The 21521-nt window shown below is 54.0% G+C and overlaps 1 protein-coding gene across 10 annotated transcripts in view; it reads right to left on the bottom strand.

The window, feature by feature from the left end:
• CHCHD6 (coiled-coil-helix-coiled-coil-helix domain containing 6) overlaps positions 1-21521 on the bottom strand; it is a 100293-nt gene that overhangs the window by 30198 nt on the left and 48574 nt on the right. Inside the window, exon 1 of one of the 10 annotated variants that reach the window (XM_043443083.1) lies at positions 12269-12432. The exons of 6 other annotated variants lie outside the window; for them this stretch is intronic. In XM_043443083.1, the coding sequence (XP_043299018.1) occupies positions 12269-12347 (79 nt within the window). In that variant the 5' untranslated portion in view covers positions 12348-12432. Of the gene's footprint in view, positions 1-12268; positions 12433-21521 lie in introns of those variants that run through there. 3 more of the 10 variants (XM_043443079.1, XM_043443081.1, XM_043443087.1) reach the window with 3 other exon arrangements.

The raw sequence follows: 21521 nt of genomic DNA, 5'->3' as shown, positions 1-21521 counted from the left end.
CAAAGGCAGAGCTCCAGCTATACGTGATTCATAAAAATGATGCAAAAAGGTTTTTAGAAATGGGAAAAGGATACAAAGGGCAGACTAAGTATAAGGAGGCTGGTGAAGCTGTATTAATACCAGATAAAGGAGAATTCAATACAAGAGACATTACCACACATGATATAAAGAAGGCAAGTTCACAGTCATAAAAGAGACAGTTACGCAAGAAGAGAAACAATTATAAATGTGTACACACCTAACCGTTTTTTCCAGTAGTCATATATGGATGTAAGAGTTGGATCATAAAGAAGGCTAAGCGCCGAAGAATGGTGAAGACTCTTGACAGTCCCTTGGACTGCAAGGAGATCAAACCAGTCAATCCTAAAGGAAATCAATCCTGAATATTCATTGGAAGGACTGATGCTGAAGCTGAAAATCTAATACTTTGGAGTCAGAAGAACTGACTCCTTGGAAAAGACCCTGATGCTGGGAAAGACTGAAGGCAGGAGGAGAAGGGGACGACAGAGGATGAGACAGTTGGACGGCATCACTGACTTGATGGACATGAGTTTGGGTAAGCTCCGGGAGTTGGTAATGGACAGGGAGGCCTGACGTGCTGCAGTCCATCGGGTGGCAAAGAGTTAGACACGCCTGAGTGGCTGAACAACAACAATGCACCAAATAACAGAAACCCAAAATACATCAAACAGATCTGACAGACCAAAGAACGTGGACAAACCCATAGTCATAGTCAGAGGCTGCTGCTGCTGCTGCTGCTGAGTCGCTTCAGTCGTGTCCGACTCTGTGCGACCCCATAGACGGCAGCCCTCCAGGCTCCCCCGTCTCTGGGATTCTCCAGGCAAGAACACTGGAGTGGGTTGCCACTTCCTTTTCCAGTGCATGAAAGTGAAAGTGACAGTGAAATTGCTCAGTCGTGTCTGACTCTTAGCAGCCCCATGACTGCAGCCCACCAGGCTCCTCCGTCCATGGGATTCTCCAGGCAAGAGGACTGGAGTGGATGCCACGCCTTCTCTGAGTCAGAGACTAACTCTCTGAAAACACTGACAGAGTGAGCCAGGAGGGCACCTGCAGGGCACACAGGCTCCACCCCGGCAGAGTAAGAGCAGAACCAGCCCGGGAACTGCAGGCTGGCTCCCCTGCGCGACCCTGCATCTGACCCACCAGCCCCACACTCTGCACCTTCACTGCCTCTCAGCAGCACCCAGACACGGGGTGTAAGGTACAACTTCAGTTACAACAGAAACGGGGATCAGAGGTGACTCTTCAGCAACAGGGCTGAGGCAGCACAAAGCACTGACCCTGTATAAAAGTCAACGGACAGCAGCTCAGCGCTTCTTCAATCCACCCAACCGTCTGGTGAGGAGGGGGCAAGTGAACCCACTTAACAGACAAGCAAACCGAGGCACAGAGCGATACAGTCTCCCAGAGCCACCCGGCAAGGACGCACAGAGCTGAGATGCCACCGTCACGGACTCTCCCCGGCCCCCAGAACCACACCAGGGAGGCAGAAGCCTCCCTGGGAACAGGCTGCGGACTCGGCCCAGGGAGCAGGAAGGCGGAGGGAGGCCAGGTGTGCCAATCTGAGCCAGCCCAGAGCTCTGAGCAGGAGCATGATATGATCTGAGTGATTCGCGCTTTAAACCCAGCTCATTGAAGCCGACCCAGAAGGCTGCTGCCCAGGAGGACAGCCTGATCCCTCTTGTCAGGCACACGGCATCTGCAGCGGCTGCAAGAGCTGCCTCTGCACAAGGGCAGCCCGGAGCATCACGGGGGAGACCCCGCGGCCTTCAGCTGCACACCTCTCATAAAGGAACGCAGAGAATAACCCCACCCTCTTGCCCGGGGCGGCAGCAGGGCAACGCCGCCCTGGTGTCGGCAGATGGGCAGGCTGGGGAGGCGGGGCGGGATGGGGCCGCCCGCAGCTCCTCAGGCTGCAGCGGCCGGAGCTCAGAGACCGGCTCACACAGCCCGTGCCTGGGCCAGGGCCCTCGCACAGAACCGGGCTGTGGACAAGGACACAGGTGTCAGGCAGAGCCGGCTGCTGCGCGAGGGGCCCGCCCCCCTGCCCAGCCCCTGCGGAGGCTCCCCGATCACCCGCCTGCCTGACATGAGCCGAGAGGCCCTCAGAGGGGAGAGGACACGCTGGACGGATGGCGGGGCCCTGGTCACACCCCGAGCCTGTGCCTGTCTTGAGGCCCCAGAGAGACAAGGGCTCTGGGCAGCGCCGTCCCCGCCCCATCGGCCCCATGACGGGCGTGACCACAGTGTGTGGGGACTCGCAACAGCGGCCCCAGCGCTGGCGGGGGCCTCAGGGGTGCGGGATGGAGGCTGCTCTGCTGGCCGCTGAGGACAGGGAAGGTGCGGGGTGTGCGGGTGTCTGCTCAGAACCCTGGGCCCCCAGCGGGTGATGGCTGTGGCACCGAAGGACCCCCACTCCTGAGCACGCCACCCCCCCAGGCAGGCCGGGCTCCAGGCTCTGCTCCTCCAGCAGGGCACCTCTTCCCCTGCGCCTGGCCGGCCAGCTGGGTGGACTCTCCGAGGTGCTGCCTTCCTGGACCCTCTGGCCCTGGGAAACGCCCACCCTGGAGGGTGGGGGCAAGGGCGTGCTGTCCCCCCGTGTGGCGGGCGCCTGGCTCAGGCCCTGGACCCCGGGCCAGCCTGCCTCCCGGCTGCCCTGCTCCCGGCAGGAGGGCGGGTATCGCGGCCACGCCAGGACTGGCTGCCACCACTCCTTCCCTTGAGGCCAACCAGACCCCCCATCAGCCCCTGGACACCCAGCGCACCGACTCCCGAGTATCGCTGCGCTCCCTCATCTGTCGATCCCCCTGCAAACACCCACGCTTCACACGGGGAGCCCGAGTCCCCCTGTCCGTCCAGCAGGGCACTTGGTGGGCGGGCATCGACCACACGCCCTCGGAACTGAACTGACACGCTCACGTGATCAGAAGCCCAGCTCAGGCCCCCACATAAAGCCACAGCTTTCAAGAGTCTCCAGGGAGCTAACCCACTTGCCCCTCCCCGGGACTGCCCGTGCACACACGGGGGCCATGCTCACGACCCCCCGCTGCTCCTCAGGGCCCGGGACAGAGAGCCACAGCAGGCTGGGCCTCGGTCACTTAAGGCTGCCGCTGCTCGGAGCAAACACGCTGACACCCATCTCGAGCAGTGCAGACCTTCCCACCCACAGAAGGGGTCACCAACCCGGGCCAACAGGAGGCACCCTGTCCTGACGGGGGCAGATCCGGCCACAGCACCTGCAACACACGCCCCGACTCCCGGGGGAGCTCCCTGCCCTGGGAGTGATCGCGGGCTGTCACCCTGCTGAGAGCCAACTGTGTGTGGGCGTGTGAGCCGTGGACACTGCCGCCTCCCTTCACTCCCCGGCTCCCCACGTGGGGACTACCCTGGGCCCCAGGGAGCACTCCTGAGGGCAGAGTCTATGAGCTGCTCCACCCACAGGGATGACCCTGAAGCCAGAGTCCCAGCACGCAGACTGCGCCGGCCAGGCCTGCCCTGTGGGGCCCGTCCTCCTCTCCCTGGCCTGTGGCAGTTGGGGTCACCTGTTCCCACACCAGCCCCCCACCAGGTCAGGCTGCCAGTGCGGGTCACTTGCATCCTGTTCCTGGGGACCCAGGAAGCAGAGGGAACAAACCAGCGCACCGCTGGGGACAGAGCAACTCCAGGAGCCCGAGGCCTGCAGTCACCCTGCCCATCTGCCCCACAGAGGGGCAGCGGGGGAAGCCTGATGCCATAGGGGCGGGGGGGCCTCAGCGATGGGAAGCAGAGAGTTTCAGGCAGGGACACGGACATTCAGGATTGCCCCCCTGAAGGCCAATCTCTGCTGGAGCTGGAAGTTGGCGGCCAAGATGAGGGGGATCCCGTGGCCAACGTCCAGCTCACCCGAGAGGTGAGGAGGCAGGCCCGGGGTGTGTCCCTGATGGGCCTCTCTGAGCAGAGGCTGAAGGCAGGGAGGATGCGTCTCCCGGGGGCTGTGAGGGGCAGCAAGTGCCCGGCACGGCCTCCAGGTGTGTGGGTCAGAGGGTCCCGGGAGGGACGGAGGCAGAGGCTCAGCTCACGGGAGCAATCACGGGGCCTGGCTGAGGCTGCCCGCAGGCCTTTCTGGGCAGAACTCCAGGAGTGGCAGAGGGCCCTGCCAGTCCCACCCGCTGCCGGAACCTCTGGCGTCCGGGGACACAGGGCACCCACAGCCCACGCGGTGGAACTACTCCTCAGGGACTGGCCACTCCGACACGCTGTGCACAAGACGTTAGAGACCCCCTAGAAGGGCCCAGGGCGGGAGCAGAAGCTCAGCCAGGCAGCAAGGACAGAGGCTGCTCCACCCGAATGACCCTCGGGAATCTCGCCTTAGAGCCATCAGGTGTGATTCAGCACATTAATGGAATAAAGGGGAAAACATACGGGCATGAACAGATTCAGAAAAGCAACTGACAAAACTCCACACACACTCACAGCAGAACTGCAACTCAGCCCAGAAACGTGACAAAGAGCATCCAGGAAACCTGCCCTTGCACCAGACTCGATGGTGAAACACTGGGCTTCCCTCCACCTCCACAGCCAAGAGAATGCTACCCAGACAATGACGGTAACCATTTTTATTCTCAATTGTACTGGAGGTCCAGCCAGTACAACAAGGCAAGAAAGTAAATGAAAATTTTAATAATTCCCATCCTGGAACTTGAAAGGAGAAAGTAAAACTGCCATGACACTCAGATGACATGACTGTATGTAGGAAAACCTAAGGAAACTACAGTACAGCAGAGAAGCTAATAATAATACAATAATAAGTGAGTTTATCAGTCACAGGATACAAGGTCAGTATACAAGATTAATCATATTTCTATATATTAGTAATAAACTAAAAAAATAAACGAAATGAAAAGCAATACCATTTTCATTAGCATCCAAAAATATAAAATACCCAGTAATTTTGAAATATAAATCTAACAAAAAAGATCTGATATTATTGCACAGAAATCTATGAAACGTTTTTGAGAAGGCCTAGACACAGAGGTAGGGTGAGAGAGAGGAAGAGAGGGGAGAGAGACTGAAGACTCGAGGATGTTCTGACTGCAACTCTCTCCAAATTCATCTACAGATGTTAACCTGACAAACTGATGCTCAGATTGATACAGAAATGCACAGAACCTAGAGAGTCAAACAGTCTTGAAAACAACAAAGCTGGATCTAATGTACAAGGTGGTTAGACCTACCGAACAGCTACAACAACAAGGGCGCCACTGACCCAAGGAAAGAAAGTGACTGAACGGAACAGAGTCTGGAAACAGCCGTGGCCCAGTCAGCTGCTGAATGACAGAGGTCCTCCTGCAATCCAGGAGGCAAGAACAAGCTTTCGAACAAAAGTACCCCTACCTGCACCTTTTATAAACTTTAGTTCATGCTAGATTAGAGACCTAATGAGAAAGATTTTTAAAAGTTGAAACGCAGCATCAGTAGAATCCCTATCAAAATCTCACCTGCCTTTTTTCTCCTGTAGAAACATAAAAATACACCCTAAAATTCACATAGAATCTCAAGGAATCCCAGAGTCAAAAGAGGAAGAAAAAAGTCAGAGGATTCACATCTCTTGACTTCAGTACTCTCCACAAGCTCAGTGGTAAGACAGTGTGGTGGTGACATGAGGGCATATAAACCAATGAGAGGAATTCAGAGCCCAGAAATAAAGGTTTATCTTTACAGTCAGCTGATTTCAACAAGGGTGCCAAGTTCACACGATACAGAAGTCAACAGTCCTCCAGAGGGACAGGGTGACGCCAACACAGTAGGACATCCACGAGCAAAAGAAGGGAGCTGGGACGGACAGCTCACCGTTCTGTGAGGAATGATCACCTCACACCACACAGAGAGCGTAAAATGGACCAAAGACCTAAATTTAAGAGTTAAAACTTTAATACTCTTAGAAGAAAACATAAGGGTACATCTTCATGTCTTTTAATTTGGCAACAGATCCTCCTCAGATATGACACCAAAACAACAAACAATCAAAGGAAAAAACAGATTGGTTGACCTTCATCAGAATTTAAAACCTTTTAGTTTCTAAGGACATCACCAAGAAAGTGAAAAGATAGGCACAGAATGTGTGGAGACATCTGCAAATTATTATTTCATAAGGGACTTGTATGCAGAACACAGAAAGAACTCTTACAACTCAAATATAAAAAGGGCAAACGATCTGAATAAACTTTTCTTCAAAGTGAAAGTGAAAGTGAAGTCGCTCAGTCGTGTCCGATTGTTTGCAACCCCATGGACTGTAGCCTACAGGCTCTTCTATCCACGGGATTTTCCAGGCAAGAGTACTGGAGTGGGTTGCCATTTCCCTCAAAGAACATAGACAAATGGCCAATAAGGACACGAAATACAAGGAACTGCCACTCACACCCACCAGAGCAGGTACAGTCAAGATTTCATACAGTAACAAGGGTCGACCAGGATACAGCAAAGCCAGACCCACACGCTGGAGAGGAGCTGAAACAGGGAGCCTCTCTGAGGAACAGTCTGGTAGAGCCCCAAGAGGAGAAAGGTAAGAGTCACCAAAAACCTGTGTCCAACAAGAACCCACCTATGAATATTTTTATAAGCATTATCCAGGATAACCAGGCTGTGGAAACAATCCGAATATCATCAGCTGATGAGCAGAGAAATAAACTGCGGTTTCTCCACACGGTGGAACACCACTTGGCCATAAAAAGGAGTGAAACACCAGTACATGCCGCAATATAGGTGAACCTTGAATATATTACGTTCGGCTTAAGTAGCCAGAGTAAGACCACATATGACACGAGTCTATCTACATGACATGTCCGGAGCAGGTAAACCCACAGATACAGAAAGTAGATCAATGGTTTCTAGGGATGGGGGTTGGGGGAACAGGGCGTTATTACTAATGTTAATGGTTTGGGGGGATGGTGCAAAATGTTCTAGAATCAGTAATGATTACTTCAAAATTCTATGAATACTGTATGCTGAGAACAATAACCTGCATGCCTTAAAAGGGTGAATTTTATGTGAATTATACCTATAATAAGCTGGCATTTTTTAAGTGCTTCTAGAAGAAAAAAAAAATGAAAAATATCTTCATGACCCAATATAAGCAAAGATGTTCTAGACAGAAAACAAAAAGAAATAAATGCAGAAGAAAAATCTAACAAATGGGACTTAACAAAAGAGATTACTCCGAGAGTAAGGAGGCAGGCCCCAGACTGGGAGAGGAGAGGCATGCTGTGTACCTTCAACAAAGGCTGGATTCAAAACGTATAAAGAACGCCTACAAACTGATAGGAAAAGACAACCCAATTTTTTTCTAAATAGGTAAAAGATTTGAACTGACATCTCACAGCAGAGGCTATTTAAATGGCCAATAAACATCTGAAAAGGTACTCAACCTCCATAAGCATCAGTAAATGCAGACCACAACTGCACTTCTCCGCCAGAAGAGTCCCGCAGCGGCATCTGACGCTAGGGAAGGGGGTGAGTCGGCTCACGGGGGCCAGCAGCGGATCGGTCCCAGCACTCACCTCCAGGTTAACGCTCTGTGTCTGAACCAGGTGCATAGGTGCTTTCCAGAATAAAACATACGACTTAAAAAAAAGAAAGGGGCGTAAGGATCGGAGCCCAGGCGCTCACAGGCTATTGGAGGGACTGGAAATCCGTGCAAGCCCTTAAAAGGACTGGGCTGCAGTCCCACTCCGGGAAGAGCACCAGGAACCAGCACTCACAGCCACAGAGCACGGGCAGGGAGCACTTGTCCCCGCGTCGCCCATTCGGGACCCAAACCGGAAACACCTCAGTGTCCACACACGGCCTGGCCGTGAGCAGCGGTCCCTGCAGACAAGGACACCTGCCGCAACAGGGAGAGCGCGGGGAGCACGGCGCGTGGGGAGAGAGGCCCGGGGCGGGAGGGTGCCCGTGTCCTCTGCGGGGACTGCTCGCCAGGCGGGGCCAAGGGGCCCTCATGATGCACAGCCACCCCAGGTCTTCAGCCAGGCGTGCTCACGGCTGGGGAGAGCCCTGGGCCGGGCGGATCCCCACAGCCCTCTCTAGACTGCAGTAAAACACACACTTACATGAACACAGTGTACACACATTTAAAGCCCTTGGCCAGCTAAGAAGGTGGCCGGCTCATAGAATAAGAGCCTCCGGCAGAGGGAGGGCTGCTCCCTAGAGAAGGGGTCCTGGTGGAAACAGGACCGCAGGGCCTCCCAGGTGCCTGCCACCCCAACAACACAGCTGGCAAGGGGCAGGGCCGCAATCAGAACCCAGGCCGGCCTCCAAGCTGGCTCCTTCCCCTGAGCCACACAGCCTGCCATGACAGAGGAAGCCCAGGAGCAGACCAGGCAGGCGCCTCCCGCTCGGCGGGGAGCCCCTCCAGAATCAGAGTCGGAGCCAGGCCCGCAACCCCGGGGGCACGGCCACGGAAGGGCCTGAGCTGCGCTCTGGGGCTCCCCGCGTGGGGCTCTGGGGCCACGGGCACACACGCACCGGCAGGCACTCTCACACACACACAGGCACCCCTGTGATGCAGACACCCCAGAGGCCTCGGTCAGAGGCGGCCACCGTCACTTCAGGCCACTCAGCAGCGAGGGCTGAGGAGCACAGACTGGACGCATGGTCAGCGCTGCCACCTGCAACCACAGGGCGGGCGACTTGTCACAGCCCCACCCACGTGGCCTTGTCTCGGGAAGGCCCTGCAGCTGAGGGTGTCCTGCTCCCGACCGCGCCGCTCCAGCCCTGCCACCCGCTGAAGCTGGAACCTCCCCACAAGGTGCAGAGCCTGGGGGACAGGAGAGCTACCTCCGCCCTCGGACGAGGGATCAGGAGTCCAGGACCCGGAACCCAGCTGGTCTGCAGGTGCTCTGGGAAGAGCCTGCAGCCCCACTCCCGTTATGATGTGCTGAGGGGCTCAGAGGACAGGCCGGCCCTGCAGGAAGGGCAGAGCCAGTGGAAACAGATATGGGGACAGACGCTGGAGCTGCCTGGACCACACCAGCAGCTGCAAGCTGACCTGCCAGACCCAACCTTAAAACCCCATTCGTGTGCCTGCCCCACCTCCCCAGAAGCCCCGGAGCAGACACAGCCCCAACGGCCAGCAGCGCGGTCTGCGCTGAGGCCTCCCCAGGCCCACGGGCGACACCAGGCCATCCCGGAGAGCGGCCTCAGACCCAGGCGCCATCCCAGAGAGCGGCCTCAGACCCAGGCGCCATCCCAGAAAGCGGGCTCAGACCCCGGGGGCCGGGGCGCGCCGTCCCGGAGATCGGGCTCAGACCCGGGGGACCAGTGGCGGCGGCGGGGGCGGGGGGTGCTCTCCCGGAGAGTGAGCTCAGACCCGGGGGCCAGGGGGTGCCATCCCGGAGAGCAGGTTCAGACCCAGGGAGGCAGGGGGTGCCGTCCCAGAGAGTGGGCTCAGACCCAGGGGCCAGGGGGCACCGTCCCAGAGAGCAGGTTCAGACCCGGGGGCCGGGGGGTGCCATCCCGGAGAGTGAGCTCAGACCCAGGGGCCAGGGGGCGCCGTCCCAGAGAGCAGGTTCAGACCCGGGGGCCGGGGGGTGCCATCCTGGAGAGTGAGCTCAGACCCAGGGGCCAGGGGGCGCCGTCCCAGAGAGCAGGTTCAGACCCGGGGGCCGGGGGGTGCCGTCCCGGAGAGTGAGCTCAGACCCAAGGGACGGGGGTGCCGTCCCAGACAGCGGGCTCAGACCCGGGGGACAGGGGGCAGGGTGCTGTCCCGGAGAGCGGGCTCAGACCCAGGGAGGCAGGGTGCCGTCCAGGCTGCGGCCCAGGCTCAGGCAGCCACAGCCGAGCTGTCACGTGGGCGGCGGGAGAGGCCGTCCTCCTAACCGCGGAGGTGTGAAGGCCACCAGGTTGCCATGGTGACTGGTCTCTGAACTCACCGGCCGCATAGACAGGCTACCGCTTCCTGTGCCTCCATTTATTTCCTCTTAGAAAACACACGCGGGGTAGAGGCGCAGCCGGCGCAGCTGAGGAACGTGATGAGGGTCAGGCTGCGGGGTCGAGGCACCGGTCACTCTGCGAGACCAGTGGGTCTCTGGGAACACGCTCCCTCAGCAGAGCCCGGAGCAGGAGGGGGGCTAGCGTCAAGCTCCAGGGCGCCTGTCCGCAGAGCAGGAGGGCAGCTCATCCCCGACCCCCCCGGACAGAGGGCCTCGCGATGCACGTGAGCAGAGGGGAGAAGGCCCCTGCACCGGGCCGCCCGGGGCCACACATGGGGACCCTGCCCTCGGCCGCCACTCCCTCAGGTCCAGCCACTCCGACCCTGCGCCAGGCCCCTAGGCTGTCTGCCAGTGGGGGAGGCCCGGGGCAGGGAGAATGGCCCAGGGACGGGCCTGAGCCTGGCTGAGTGGCCTCAGCACGGCCCAGCCTCCAGGTGGTGCTGACCCGGACCCAGCAGGGAAGAGGCACAGTCACTGGGGCCCATGGAGCCCCAGCCTGGGGAGCGGCCTTGCCTCACCCACAGGGGCACAGATGTGAGACTACAGACCGCTGACAGGACGGAGACCTGGGCCGTCTTTGGTAACTCTCAGTGCCCTGAACATGGCATTCCGACAGCTGCCAGGAAAGCTTTTCATTAAAAAAAAAAAAACAACGAACTGAGGAAAATCTATCTGGCAAACCCCCAAGGTAGCAGACTGCAAAGAGAAAACAGCAAGACTGCTTCCCACGCACCCTGCACCCCTGGCTTTCGCTCACGGGTCCAGCTGGTGAGGGGGCTCATGGGCCCTGAGCGGGCACCAGGTCCCACCAGGCCCCAGGACAGCAGGCGCTGAGGCCAGTCGCCCCTCATCTGCCGCCCCAGAGCCGTGGGCCCGGGGGCCTCCCACCTGTGGGCCACTCACCACTCAGGGAACCAAACTCTTCCACCTGCCAGAAGGGGTGACGCCAACCAGAGAAGCCCACCTCTGCCAGAAAAGCACAGGCCTCACCCCAACCAAGCCAGAACTAACCCCCCACACCTGCTGGGACATGCCGCTCCCGTCCACCTCTGTGCTCGACCGCCCTGGAAAAATCTGACGAGACGAGCAACTCTGAAGTGCCCAATACTTGAATCAGCCAGAGAGAAATTCTCCAGCTCCTGAAATACAAGTTGAAATGAAAAGGAGAAAAAATGGACACTGACTGAGTCCCACGAAACACATCAAGTGCATCACAAGCCTTCCTGCCTCAGACTTCAATCCTGTGAGACGGGACATGCCTCGGATGCCACACACCCGGGCTCCCTCCGAGGTCCTCCTGGGCCGCAGGAACCCCCGTGCACGGCCCGCCAGACCGTGCACTCCAGGAAGGTGGGACGCACAGCCATGGCCTCTGTGGGGGCTGGCCCTCAGCCCCCAGGAGGGACACACCTCTGTGGAGCCAAACAAGACTGGAGTACCTCCAGCTGGAAAACTGTAGGACCAGAGGACCCAACACATCAGCTGAAGCGTCTCTCCTGACGCGTCTGTTTTCCACATTTTAACCCAATGGGACAAACACTTGCTGATGTCTAATTGACCAAGCACTGCAACAGAGACTAGGCTTACCAAGGTGAACAGGACACCCCCTCTTCCAGGACATTACAGTCGGGAAACCAACCGGGAGTACAACCAGCTTAAAGCAAGTCTGCTGTGGAAAGTACAAGAGCAGGACGGATTACGAGCCGTCAGATCTCACTGGTGACACCAGAAGGCAGAAAAGTGGTTACACACATGTATATGTGTGTGCATGTATGTGTGTGTATACAAGTTTTATATAAGTTTACATTGCCTATTACAGAATCACTAATATTTTAATGCCCATTTATATTTTATCAGGTTTATTACCACTTTTGCTGGAATTACTTCATCAAGTTATTCTTTCAGAAAAAGTTTGGATGTTATAAACTTTATATGAGAAAATTTTAAAACTGTAACTTTAAAAAGAATGGTTTAGAATGAAAATTGGGGAAAAAAACACACACTCAAAAATACAGTCCCAGAAAAAAAGAAGAAAATGTGTGACTCAGAAAGAAATATTTGCAGAAATAATGATTTAAAACTTGGCAAAGTTGGTGGGAAAAACCCTACAGACTCAAGAAAATGAATCAATGTGAAACCGGGTGAACCTGAAGAAATCCACTCCCAGACAAATCACAACCAAGTTTTTGAAGACTAAAGACACAGAAAAATCTTGAAAGTAGCCACAGATAAACAGTATGCTACCTACAGGAGAATAAATGAAGCGACAGTGGGCTTCTCACCAGAGACCGTGGGGCAGGAAGAAGTGGCACGTCTCCCAGATGCTGAGAGAAGAGAAGCCACGAACCCTGAAGCCGGCATCAAAGGACCTTCTTAGTGAAGGAGAAGCAGGCCTGACCAGTGAAGGGGACAGAGAAGAGCCTGTCCCTGCACACCCGCTCCGTCAGAGGGAGTTTGTCTCAAGGAAGGAAGTACTGTTGAAAGAAAGAGACGAGGGGAAGGGAGTGGGGAAGGCAGGGAGGGGACGCTGAGCGAAGGCTGGGGCGTCAGGGATGAAGAAAGGGGTGGCACTGAACCAGGAGGGGAGTGCTTCTCCTCTCGGGTGTTAAGGATTACTAGAGAGTAAAAACTGCAGCACTGAGGTGGTTCTCAACATGCACGTAAGTAATTTCATTAAAGGGGGAGGGAAAGCACACATAAATGAGGTAAGGCTTCCACATCCCACTTGAAGTGCTATGATGCTGGTACCAGGAGACTGTGGCAAGTTGGTCTGTGGAATCCACAGAGCAGGGTTAGAACAAAGAAATGAAACTCAAATTAAACCTCATTCATTATGCAAAAAAGAGCTGAAAACAGATTACAGATCTAAATTGAAATGTAAAACCATAAACCTTTTAAACAAAAATACAGGAGAAACATCTTCATGACCAAGGGTTAGGTGAAGAGTTCTTAAATATGACATCAAAAGCACGATCCACAAAAGACAAAACTCATGAGCTGGACTTTAGCAAAGTTTAAAAGCTTTGTTGTGAAAGACAGTGATGAGAGAAACGTTAGCAAATCACGTGTCTGATAGAGGACAACACGCAGAGGCCTCTGTAAACTGAACAGTGAAAAAAACAACCATCCAATTAGGAAACAGACAAAAGACTTGAACGGACCCCTTGCCAAAGAGTATCTACAGATGCTAAGGAGCATGTGAGGAAATACCAGCGTCGTCAGTGACTAGGGCACATGCAGACCGCGAGCCCCGTGCGCATCAACCAGAGCAGCCAACGTCTCATTTACTGACATTCTATTCTTTTAAACACTGCTAGTGTCGGGCACAGGAGGAATATACGGCGACAGGATCACCCATACATGGCCATCAGGAACGTAAGATGCTACAGCCACCTGGGAAAGCAGCCTAACCACATCTTACAGTGTTAAACACACACTCAGCAGATGATGCAGCAATCCCCTCCTGCGTATCTGTGCGGAGAAGGTCAGGTGTACACAAAACCCTGAAATTGAAGAAAGTGGAGAAAACCACTAGACCATTCAGGTATGACCTAAATCAAATCCCTTATGACTATACAGTAGAAGTGAGAAATAGATTTAAGAGACTAGATCTGATAGACACAGTGCCTGATGAACTATGGATGGAGTTACGTGACATTGTACAGGAGACAGGGATCAAGACCATCCCCAAGAAAAAGAAATGCAAAAAAGCAAAATGGCTGTCTGAGGAGGCCTTACAAATAGCTGTGAAAAGAAGGGAAACAAAAAGCAAAGGAGAAAAGGAAAGATACTCCCATTTGAATGCAGAGTTCCAAAGACTAGCAAGGAGAGATAAGAAAGCCTTCCTCAGCATCAATGCAAAGAAATAGAGGAAAACCATAGAATGGGAAAGACTACAGATCTCTTCAAGCAAATTAGAGATACCAAGGGAACATTTCAGGCAAAGATGGGCTCAATAAAAGACAGAAATGGTAGGGACCTAACAGAAGCAGAAGATATTAAGAAGAGGTAGCAAGAATACACAGAAGAACTGTACAAAAAGATCACCACGACCCAGATAATCACGATGGTGTGATCACTCACCTAGAGCCAGACATCCTGGAATGTGAAGTCAAGTGGGCCTTAGGAAGCATCACTATGAACAAAGCTAGTGGAGGTGATGGAATTCCAGTTGAGCTATTTCAAATCCTGAAAGACGATGCTGTGAAAGTGCTGCACTCAATATGCCAAAAAATTTGGAAAACTCAGCAGTGGCCACAGGACTGGAAAAGGTCAGTTTTCATTCCAATCCCAAAGAAAGGCAATGCTAAAAAATGATCAAACTACCCCACAATTGCACTCATCTCACACGCTAGTAAAGTGATGCTTAAAATTCTCCAAGCCAGACTTCAGTAATACATGAACTGTGAACTTCCAGATGTTCAAGCTGGTTTTAGAAAAGGCAGAGGAACCGGAGATCAAATTGCCAACATCCACTGGATCATCGAAAAAGCAAGAGAGTTCCAGAAAAACACCTATTTCTGCTTTATTGACTATGCCAAAGCCTTCGACTGTGTGGACCACAATAAACTGTGGGAAATTCTGAAAGAGATGGGCATGCCAGACCACCTGACCTGCCTCTTGAGAAACCTGTATGCAGGTCAGGAAGTAACAGTTACAACTGGACATGGAACAACAGACTGGTTCCAAATAGGAAAAGGAGTACGTCAAGGCTGTATATTGTCACCCTGCTTATTTAACTTGTATGCAGAGTACATCATGAGAAACGCTGGGCTGGAAGAAGCACAAGCTGGAATCAAGATTGCCAGGAGAAATATCAATAACCTCAGATATGCAGATGACACCACCCTTATGGCAGAAAGTGAAGAAGAACTAAAGAGCCTCTTGATGAAAGTGAAAGAGGAGAGTGAAAAAGTTGGCTTAAAGCTTAACATTCAGAAAACTAAGATCATGGCATCCAGTCCCATCACCTCATGGGAAATAGATGGGGAGACAGTGGAAACAGTGTCAGACTTTATTTTTCTGGGCTCCAAAATCACTGCAGATAGTGATTGCAGCAATGAAATTAAAAGACGCTTACTCCTTGGAAGGAAAGTTATGACCAACCTAGGTAGCATATTAAAAAGCAGAGACATTACTTTGCCAACAAAGGTCTCTCTAGTGAAGGCTATGGTTTTTCCAGTGGTCATGTATGGATGTGAGAGTTGGACTGTAAAGAAAGCTGAGTGTAGAAGAATTGATGTTTTTGAACTGTGGTGTTGGAAAAGACTCTTGAGAGTCCCTTGGACCACAAGGAGATCCCACCAGTCCATCCTAAAGGAGATCAGTCCTGGGTGTTCATTGGAAGGACTGATGCTGAAGCTGAAACTCCAGTACTTTGGCCACCTCATGCAAAGAGCTGACTCATTTGAAAAGACCCTGATGCTGGGAAAGACTGATGGCAGGAGGAGAAGGGGATGAGAGAGGATGAGATGGCTGGATGGCATCACCGACTCGATGGACATGAGTTTGAGTAGGCTCCAGGAGTTGGTGGACAGGGAGGCCTGGCGTGCTGCGGTCCATGGGGTCGCAGAGAGTCGGACACGCCTGAGGGGCTGGACTGCACTGAGCACAGAACCCTGGACGTGTACACAGACGCTGTGACTCCATCTGCAGAGTCAGACTGGACACGGCTCAGCCGGCTTTCACACGGGCCAACAGGCACACAGTCTGACACATCCACACGATGGAGCACCAGTCAGCAACCACCCGGGCCAACGTGCGGGTGCACCCCAGCAACCGGATGGACCTCAGAGGTGTTACACTGAGCGGAATGAACAGCCAGCCCCAACGGTGACACACGCATAATCCCACTCCCACAACAGCCTCAAAATGAGAAAATTATGCTTCACAGACAAGAGACCCACGGTTCCTACCTCAGGGCTGAAGAAGGGGGTTTACAGGGTTGACGGGACAGCTCTGTGTCCTTGACTGTGGGAGTGGCTATGTGAAAAAATGTGTGTGATAAATACTTCTGATAAAATTTGGCAGACCTGTACACCAGAACCCAGTAGTGACATAAACAAGAAGTGCGTGTGAGAGCTGATGGCCCCGAAGGAGGTCAGGGTCAGCTGAGACTTCACGGCAGTGCATCTTCCTGTCTGTGACCTCTGCTGTCCGATGGGGCATGATGGGCAGGCCCATCAACCGTGTCCACACCCTGATCCCCAGGCTGGAGGGGACAGCCTTGTCCAAGGCCTGGACGAACCGGCAGGCCCAGGGCCACCACAGGAGCCCTTAAAAGCATGGAACTTTTACCAGCTGGGGGAGATCCAAACCCGAGAGGGAGTGGGCGCCTGCTGCCAGCCTGAGAAGGCAGGGCTTGTGGGAAGGCGCTGGACTACGCCAACAGCCGGAGGAGCGTGAGGCCTCCTCTTGCCCAGAACCCCAGCAAGGACCGAGGCTCCAGCTGGCGTCGGGGTCGCGGCCCTGGGACTCCAAGCCCAGAATCTGGCAGCACGTCGGACTTCTGACCCCACAGCCACAGTGCTGTTTCCAGTCAGGAAGTGAGCAGCAGCTTCTTAGAGCAGTAAAGAAAGCTAACACAGAGCAGTTTTCACCTGGGGTGCTTTGGACACACCTGGTCACACCTGGGGACAATTCTGTTTGTTACCTGGGGTGCCACTGGGATCTAATGGGTGGAGGCCAGCGGTGCTGCTGAGCATCACACCGTGCCAGGACGCTGCCCCCACAAGGGCCTGTCCAGTCCCAAACATCACTGTGCTGAGGAGAGACCCCAGGCTGTGGTGCATGGACAGTGTCATCACTCGGGAGGAGTGTGGGATCTCTGCACTGTTCCTCCAACTTCTATTTGAACTAAGATTATTTCAGAATTTAGATTTTTTAAAATAAACACACACAATCACAAGGACAATAGATGGGGAGGCACAGCGTCCACACCACTAGAGGTGGGTAGAAAATAAAGTTCTTGGGAATCTTGGGCAAATATAAGCTAAGGGGAAGGAGTCGACAGAGAGGAAAAAATAAAATATGTAAGACACTAATGAATAAATCTGAAGACAACACAAACAGATGAAGATATATACCATGTTCCAGATTGGAATGTTGCTAAAATGACTATAGCACCCAAAGCAAGCTACAGACTCAACACAATCCGTAGCAACATACTAATGGCATTTTCCACAGAACTAGAACAAATGATTTTAAAATTTGCATAAAAACACAAAAGACCCTGAACAGCCAGAACAATCTTGAGAGAAAAGAATGGAGCTGGAGAAGTCACACTCCATGACTTTAGACTACACTACAAAGCTGCAGTGCTGGAAACACTATGGTACTGGCACAAAAACAGATACGCAGGGGCTCCCCTGTTGGTCCAGGGGTGAAGACCCCACTGCAGGGAGCACGGGTTCTACCCACGGCCAGGGAACTAAGATCCCACATGCTGCTCAGCCAAGAAACAAAAAAGGCCGCTCTAAAAACAGACACATAGATCAATGTAACAGGACAGAGAGTTCAGAAATAAACCCATTGTCAGTTAATCTACCACAAAGAAGGCAAGAATATACAATGGAGAAAAGAAAGTCTCTTTAGTAACTGGTGCAGGGACAACTGGACAGCTCCATGTAAAAGAATGAAATTACAATATTCTCTAACACTGTATACAAAAATAAACTCAAAATGGATTAAAGACCCAAATGTAAGACAACGTACTATAAAACTCCTAGAGGAGAACACAGGCAGAACACTCTGACATACATTACAGCAGTACTGTTTTAGATCTCTTTCCTAAAGGAAATAAAAGTAAAAATAAACAAATAACAAATGGGACCTAATTAAATTTAAAAGTTTTGACACAGCGAAGAAAACCATTGACAAAATGACAAAATAAAGGACAACCTACTACATGGGGGAAGATATCTGCCAGTGATACGACCAACAGGGATTAATATCCAACATATATAAGCAGCTCATACAACTTAACAGCAAAAACACAAACAACCTGGTTAAAAAATTGGGCAGAAGAACTGAATAGACATTTTTCCAAAGAGGAAATGCAAACAGCCAACAGGCATGTGAAAAGATGCTCAATGCTGCTAATCATCAGGGAAATGCAAATCAAAACCACAGTGAGCCATCACCTCACCTCTGTCTGAATGGCCATCATCAAAAAGAACCAATAACAAATGCTGGAGAGGGTGTGGAGAGAAGAGAGCCCTTGTACACTGTTGGGCAGGATGTAAGCGGGCGCATCCACTGTGGAAAACAGTATGAGGCTTTCTCAAAAAATGAAAAATTGAACTTCCATCTGATCCAGCAATTCCACTCCTGGGTATGTAGAAAAATATATATATACCAAAGACACTAATTTGAAAAGATACACCCACTCCCATGTTCATAGCAGCATTCACAATCCCCAAGGTATGGAAGCAACCTAAGTGTCCATCAACAGAGGAACAGATAAAGAAGATGTGGGATGTATGCTGGAATACAACTCAGTCATACACATGAATGAAATTTCACCACCTGCAAAATGGATGGACTTAGCTTCGTGCTAAGTGAAACAGAGAAAGACAAAGAATCTAAAAAATACAACAAACTAGTGAATAAAACAAAAAAGGAGATTCACAGATACAGAGAAGGAACCAATGGTAACTGGTGGGGGGAAGGGCCAGTATAGGCTGGAGAGTGGAAGGTGCAAACTACTGGGTGTAAGATGAGCTCAAGGATGTGCTGTATGACACGGGGAATGCAGCCGATTCTGCATAAAGCAGTGAGTGAAAAGTGACTTCAGAAAACAAAGCATCACACACACACACAGAGAGATAAACAAGAGGAAGGAAGGACGCTGGTGGGCGAAAGTCACAGGAGAGACCATCCCTAGAATCCCGTCAGAGCACAGGTCTGGGGCGGCCGCGCGTGAAGGCAGAGCCCCAAGTGCGGTGGGGTCCCCACCTCCACGAACCACAACCCCAGACTCAGCCCCTCAACACTGAGGTCACAGTTGTGACTCTGACCCCAGTGTGTACCACAGAGGCCCCAGCCTGACCTGGCGACCTGCACGGCTGCTGGGGCCCCAGCCTGCACCCCGACTCTCAGAAATGACAGCTGCTGACCACAGGTACGTGTGGCTCCCACCGCGGGTCCTCATTGGAAAAGACAAGCTCACAGGATGCGGACTGAGCTGAGGGCAGGGCTGTCGGAGGCGCACACCCTGCTGAGAGCTTTCCTGGCACACTCCCGGTCCAGAAGGCGCGGGCCCGCCCGGGAGCCCCCAGAGCCGCGCAGTGCCAGCACTGACGGGCCCCGGAGCCCGTGTGAGGGACGCGGCCTTAGGCACGCAGGGTCAGCAAAGCCCACAGGCCGTGCACAGCGGCGTCCCAAGGGGGCCGGGCCCGCCCAGGGCAGACGTCAGTGCACATCGGGCCTTCCTGCCTGTCTCCTCAGGCGTGCTCCTGGGACAGCAGGGTGCCAGATGGCAGGACGGGTGGTGGGGACACGGTCAACCACAGGCCACCCCTGGCTCCGGAAGGGGCGCCACCGGTGTTGGGGGGGCACCTGGCCAGGCCAGGGAAGACCCCCCGCCCGAGTCCCACAGGACCAACCGCCCCCCAGGAGCACACTCTTCTTCTAGGCCTCCCCGCCCTTCAGTTTTTCCCATTGCCGCGAGCCTCCCGGAACCTTCCAGGATCCTTCCCACACACGTGGGCTCGCGTGGGTGTCAGCCAAGGCAGGCTTCTGCTACCGGCAGGACCTGATCAGAAGCACGTCAGGCTGGAGTCAGACATGGATGGGACCCCTGTCTCTAGGGCCGGTGACACCAGCAGGGACAGGTGAGGCTGGCAGCCCACGTGCAGAAGGGCAGAGCTGGCCCCAGGATCCCCAGGGGGCAGCGCCATCCAGAGACCGAGAGAAACCGAAGGGCCCGCACGGCAGAAATGCCAGGGCAGCCAGCACAGCGAGCAGGCGGCCCCTCATTATTCAATTACTCACTCTGTAAATCGAGAATTAACGTTCACGGGGCTGGTGACTGACATAATTACAATTTAAAAAGGGCAATTAATCTTCGGCTTGTTCCTCGCCTCGCCGGGAGACGAGGGCTCGTGGGCCCCAGCACAGCTACGAGAGGGCCAACACGCGGGCAAGCACACCTGGCCTCCCTGCCCCTCCACCCAGCCCAGGGGTCCCCACACCCGACTCCTGAGTGGCTGCAGGGAGCACTAAGGCCCAGGGAGAGGCGGGCAGAGCGGGGGAGGGTGGGGCGCTCAGGGAAGGCAGGGGGCACACGGGGGCTCCTGCTGTCCGCCGGTGTCACCGCAGCCGCCCAGGCCCTCCGCGATGCCCAGCCACTCATGCAGGCAGACTCCACTGACCCCAGCAAGGTATTTCTGGTTTCTTCTCCCGGTAGACCACCACAGAGTTCTCCTGAAGGACACAGTCCTGGGGGAAGCACCCTAAAAGCAAAAGCCAGCTCTACTGCACAGAGCCTGGGTCTCAAAGCGACCCCTGGCCGCATCAGAACTCACTGCTTCCCAGCTCTGAGCTCGGAGGCAGCCACACCAGCAGAGATGTCCCAGAGCACAATGTCTATTCTGGCCTTGTACCCACATCCCAAAGCTTTACATCAGCTGCAAAGGCCTGCAGCTGATCTCGGGGGACGCAGGCCCTCTGCTGGCCTCAGGGACAGCCATGATGGCTGCAACCAGCCCCGGAGACCCACTGTCCACACCAGCAATGGTCTGAGGGCGTCAGGGTCGCAGGTCAGGCCAAGGAGATGTGAGCGTGAGTCCCAGGATAGCAGTGCTGCCAGAATGAAGAGACAGGTCCATCCGTGAGCCCGCCCCGTCCCGCCTAAGATGCTGGGGGAGGACCTGGCCCGATGTGACCTGGGGTGGGGTGGGGGGTGGGCACCAAGGTCTCAGGTGTGGAGAAGCAGCTGTCTTTTGTGGAGGATGACGATGCCCGCTCGGCCGCCCGTCTCCCCGCAGTTGGGAGCTCTGTGCCCTGCAGCCAGAGGCCGTGCTGACCCAGGAGGACAGCAGCACTTCCCCGTGAGCACAGCCTTCCCACACGCCTGATGAACCCCATGGCTGAAACGTCCACACAGACAGGACGGCCAGGGTCCCGCGTGCAGACCCCGAGGCCCCCGCACATGTGGACAGCCAGCCAGGGTCAAGGGCAACCCTCCAAGGCAAGGAAGAACCAGGCGAAGGGTAAGAGACCACGGAGGTTTTTCCTGCAAATGCGTCAACTACCTCTGGATGAGTGACCAGGAGATGGGTCGGCTTTGAGGCCGGTCAGCTTTACCCCAAGACAGGAGGCCAGGCAGCCAGGGGAACTGCTGAACGGCATTTCGTACTTGTTGGCTTTTGAGCAATGTCGATGTATTCTCTATTCATAAATAAAATTATAGGTGAAAGAAACTAACAGAAAAAAAATAAAAGCTGCCCTCCTCCCCGTAGGTGCTTCTCTAACCTTCATTACTCCAGTGCCCCCGAGGATTTCCGCAACATCTGTGCATTTCCACATTTACTG

Source organism: Cervus canadensis, chromosome 22 (assembly GCF_019320065.1).
Source record: "Cervus canadensis isolate Bull #8, Minnesota chromosome 22, ASM1932006v1, whole genome shotgun sequence".
Taxonomy (NCBI): Eukaryota; Metazoa; Chordata; class Mammalia; order Artiodactyla; family Cervidae; genus Cervus; species Cervus canadensis.
This window is presented reverse-complemented; position numbering and strand designations above follow the sequence as displayed.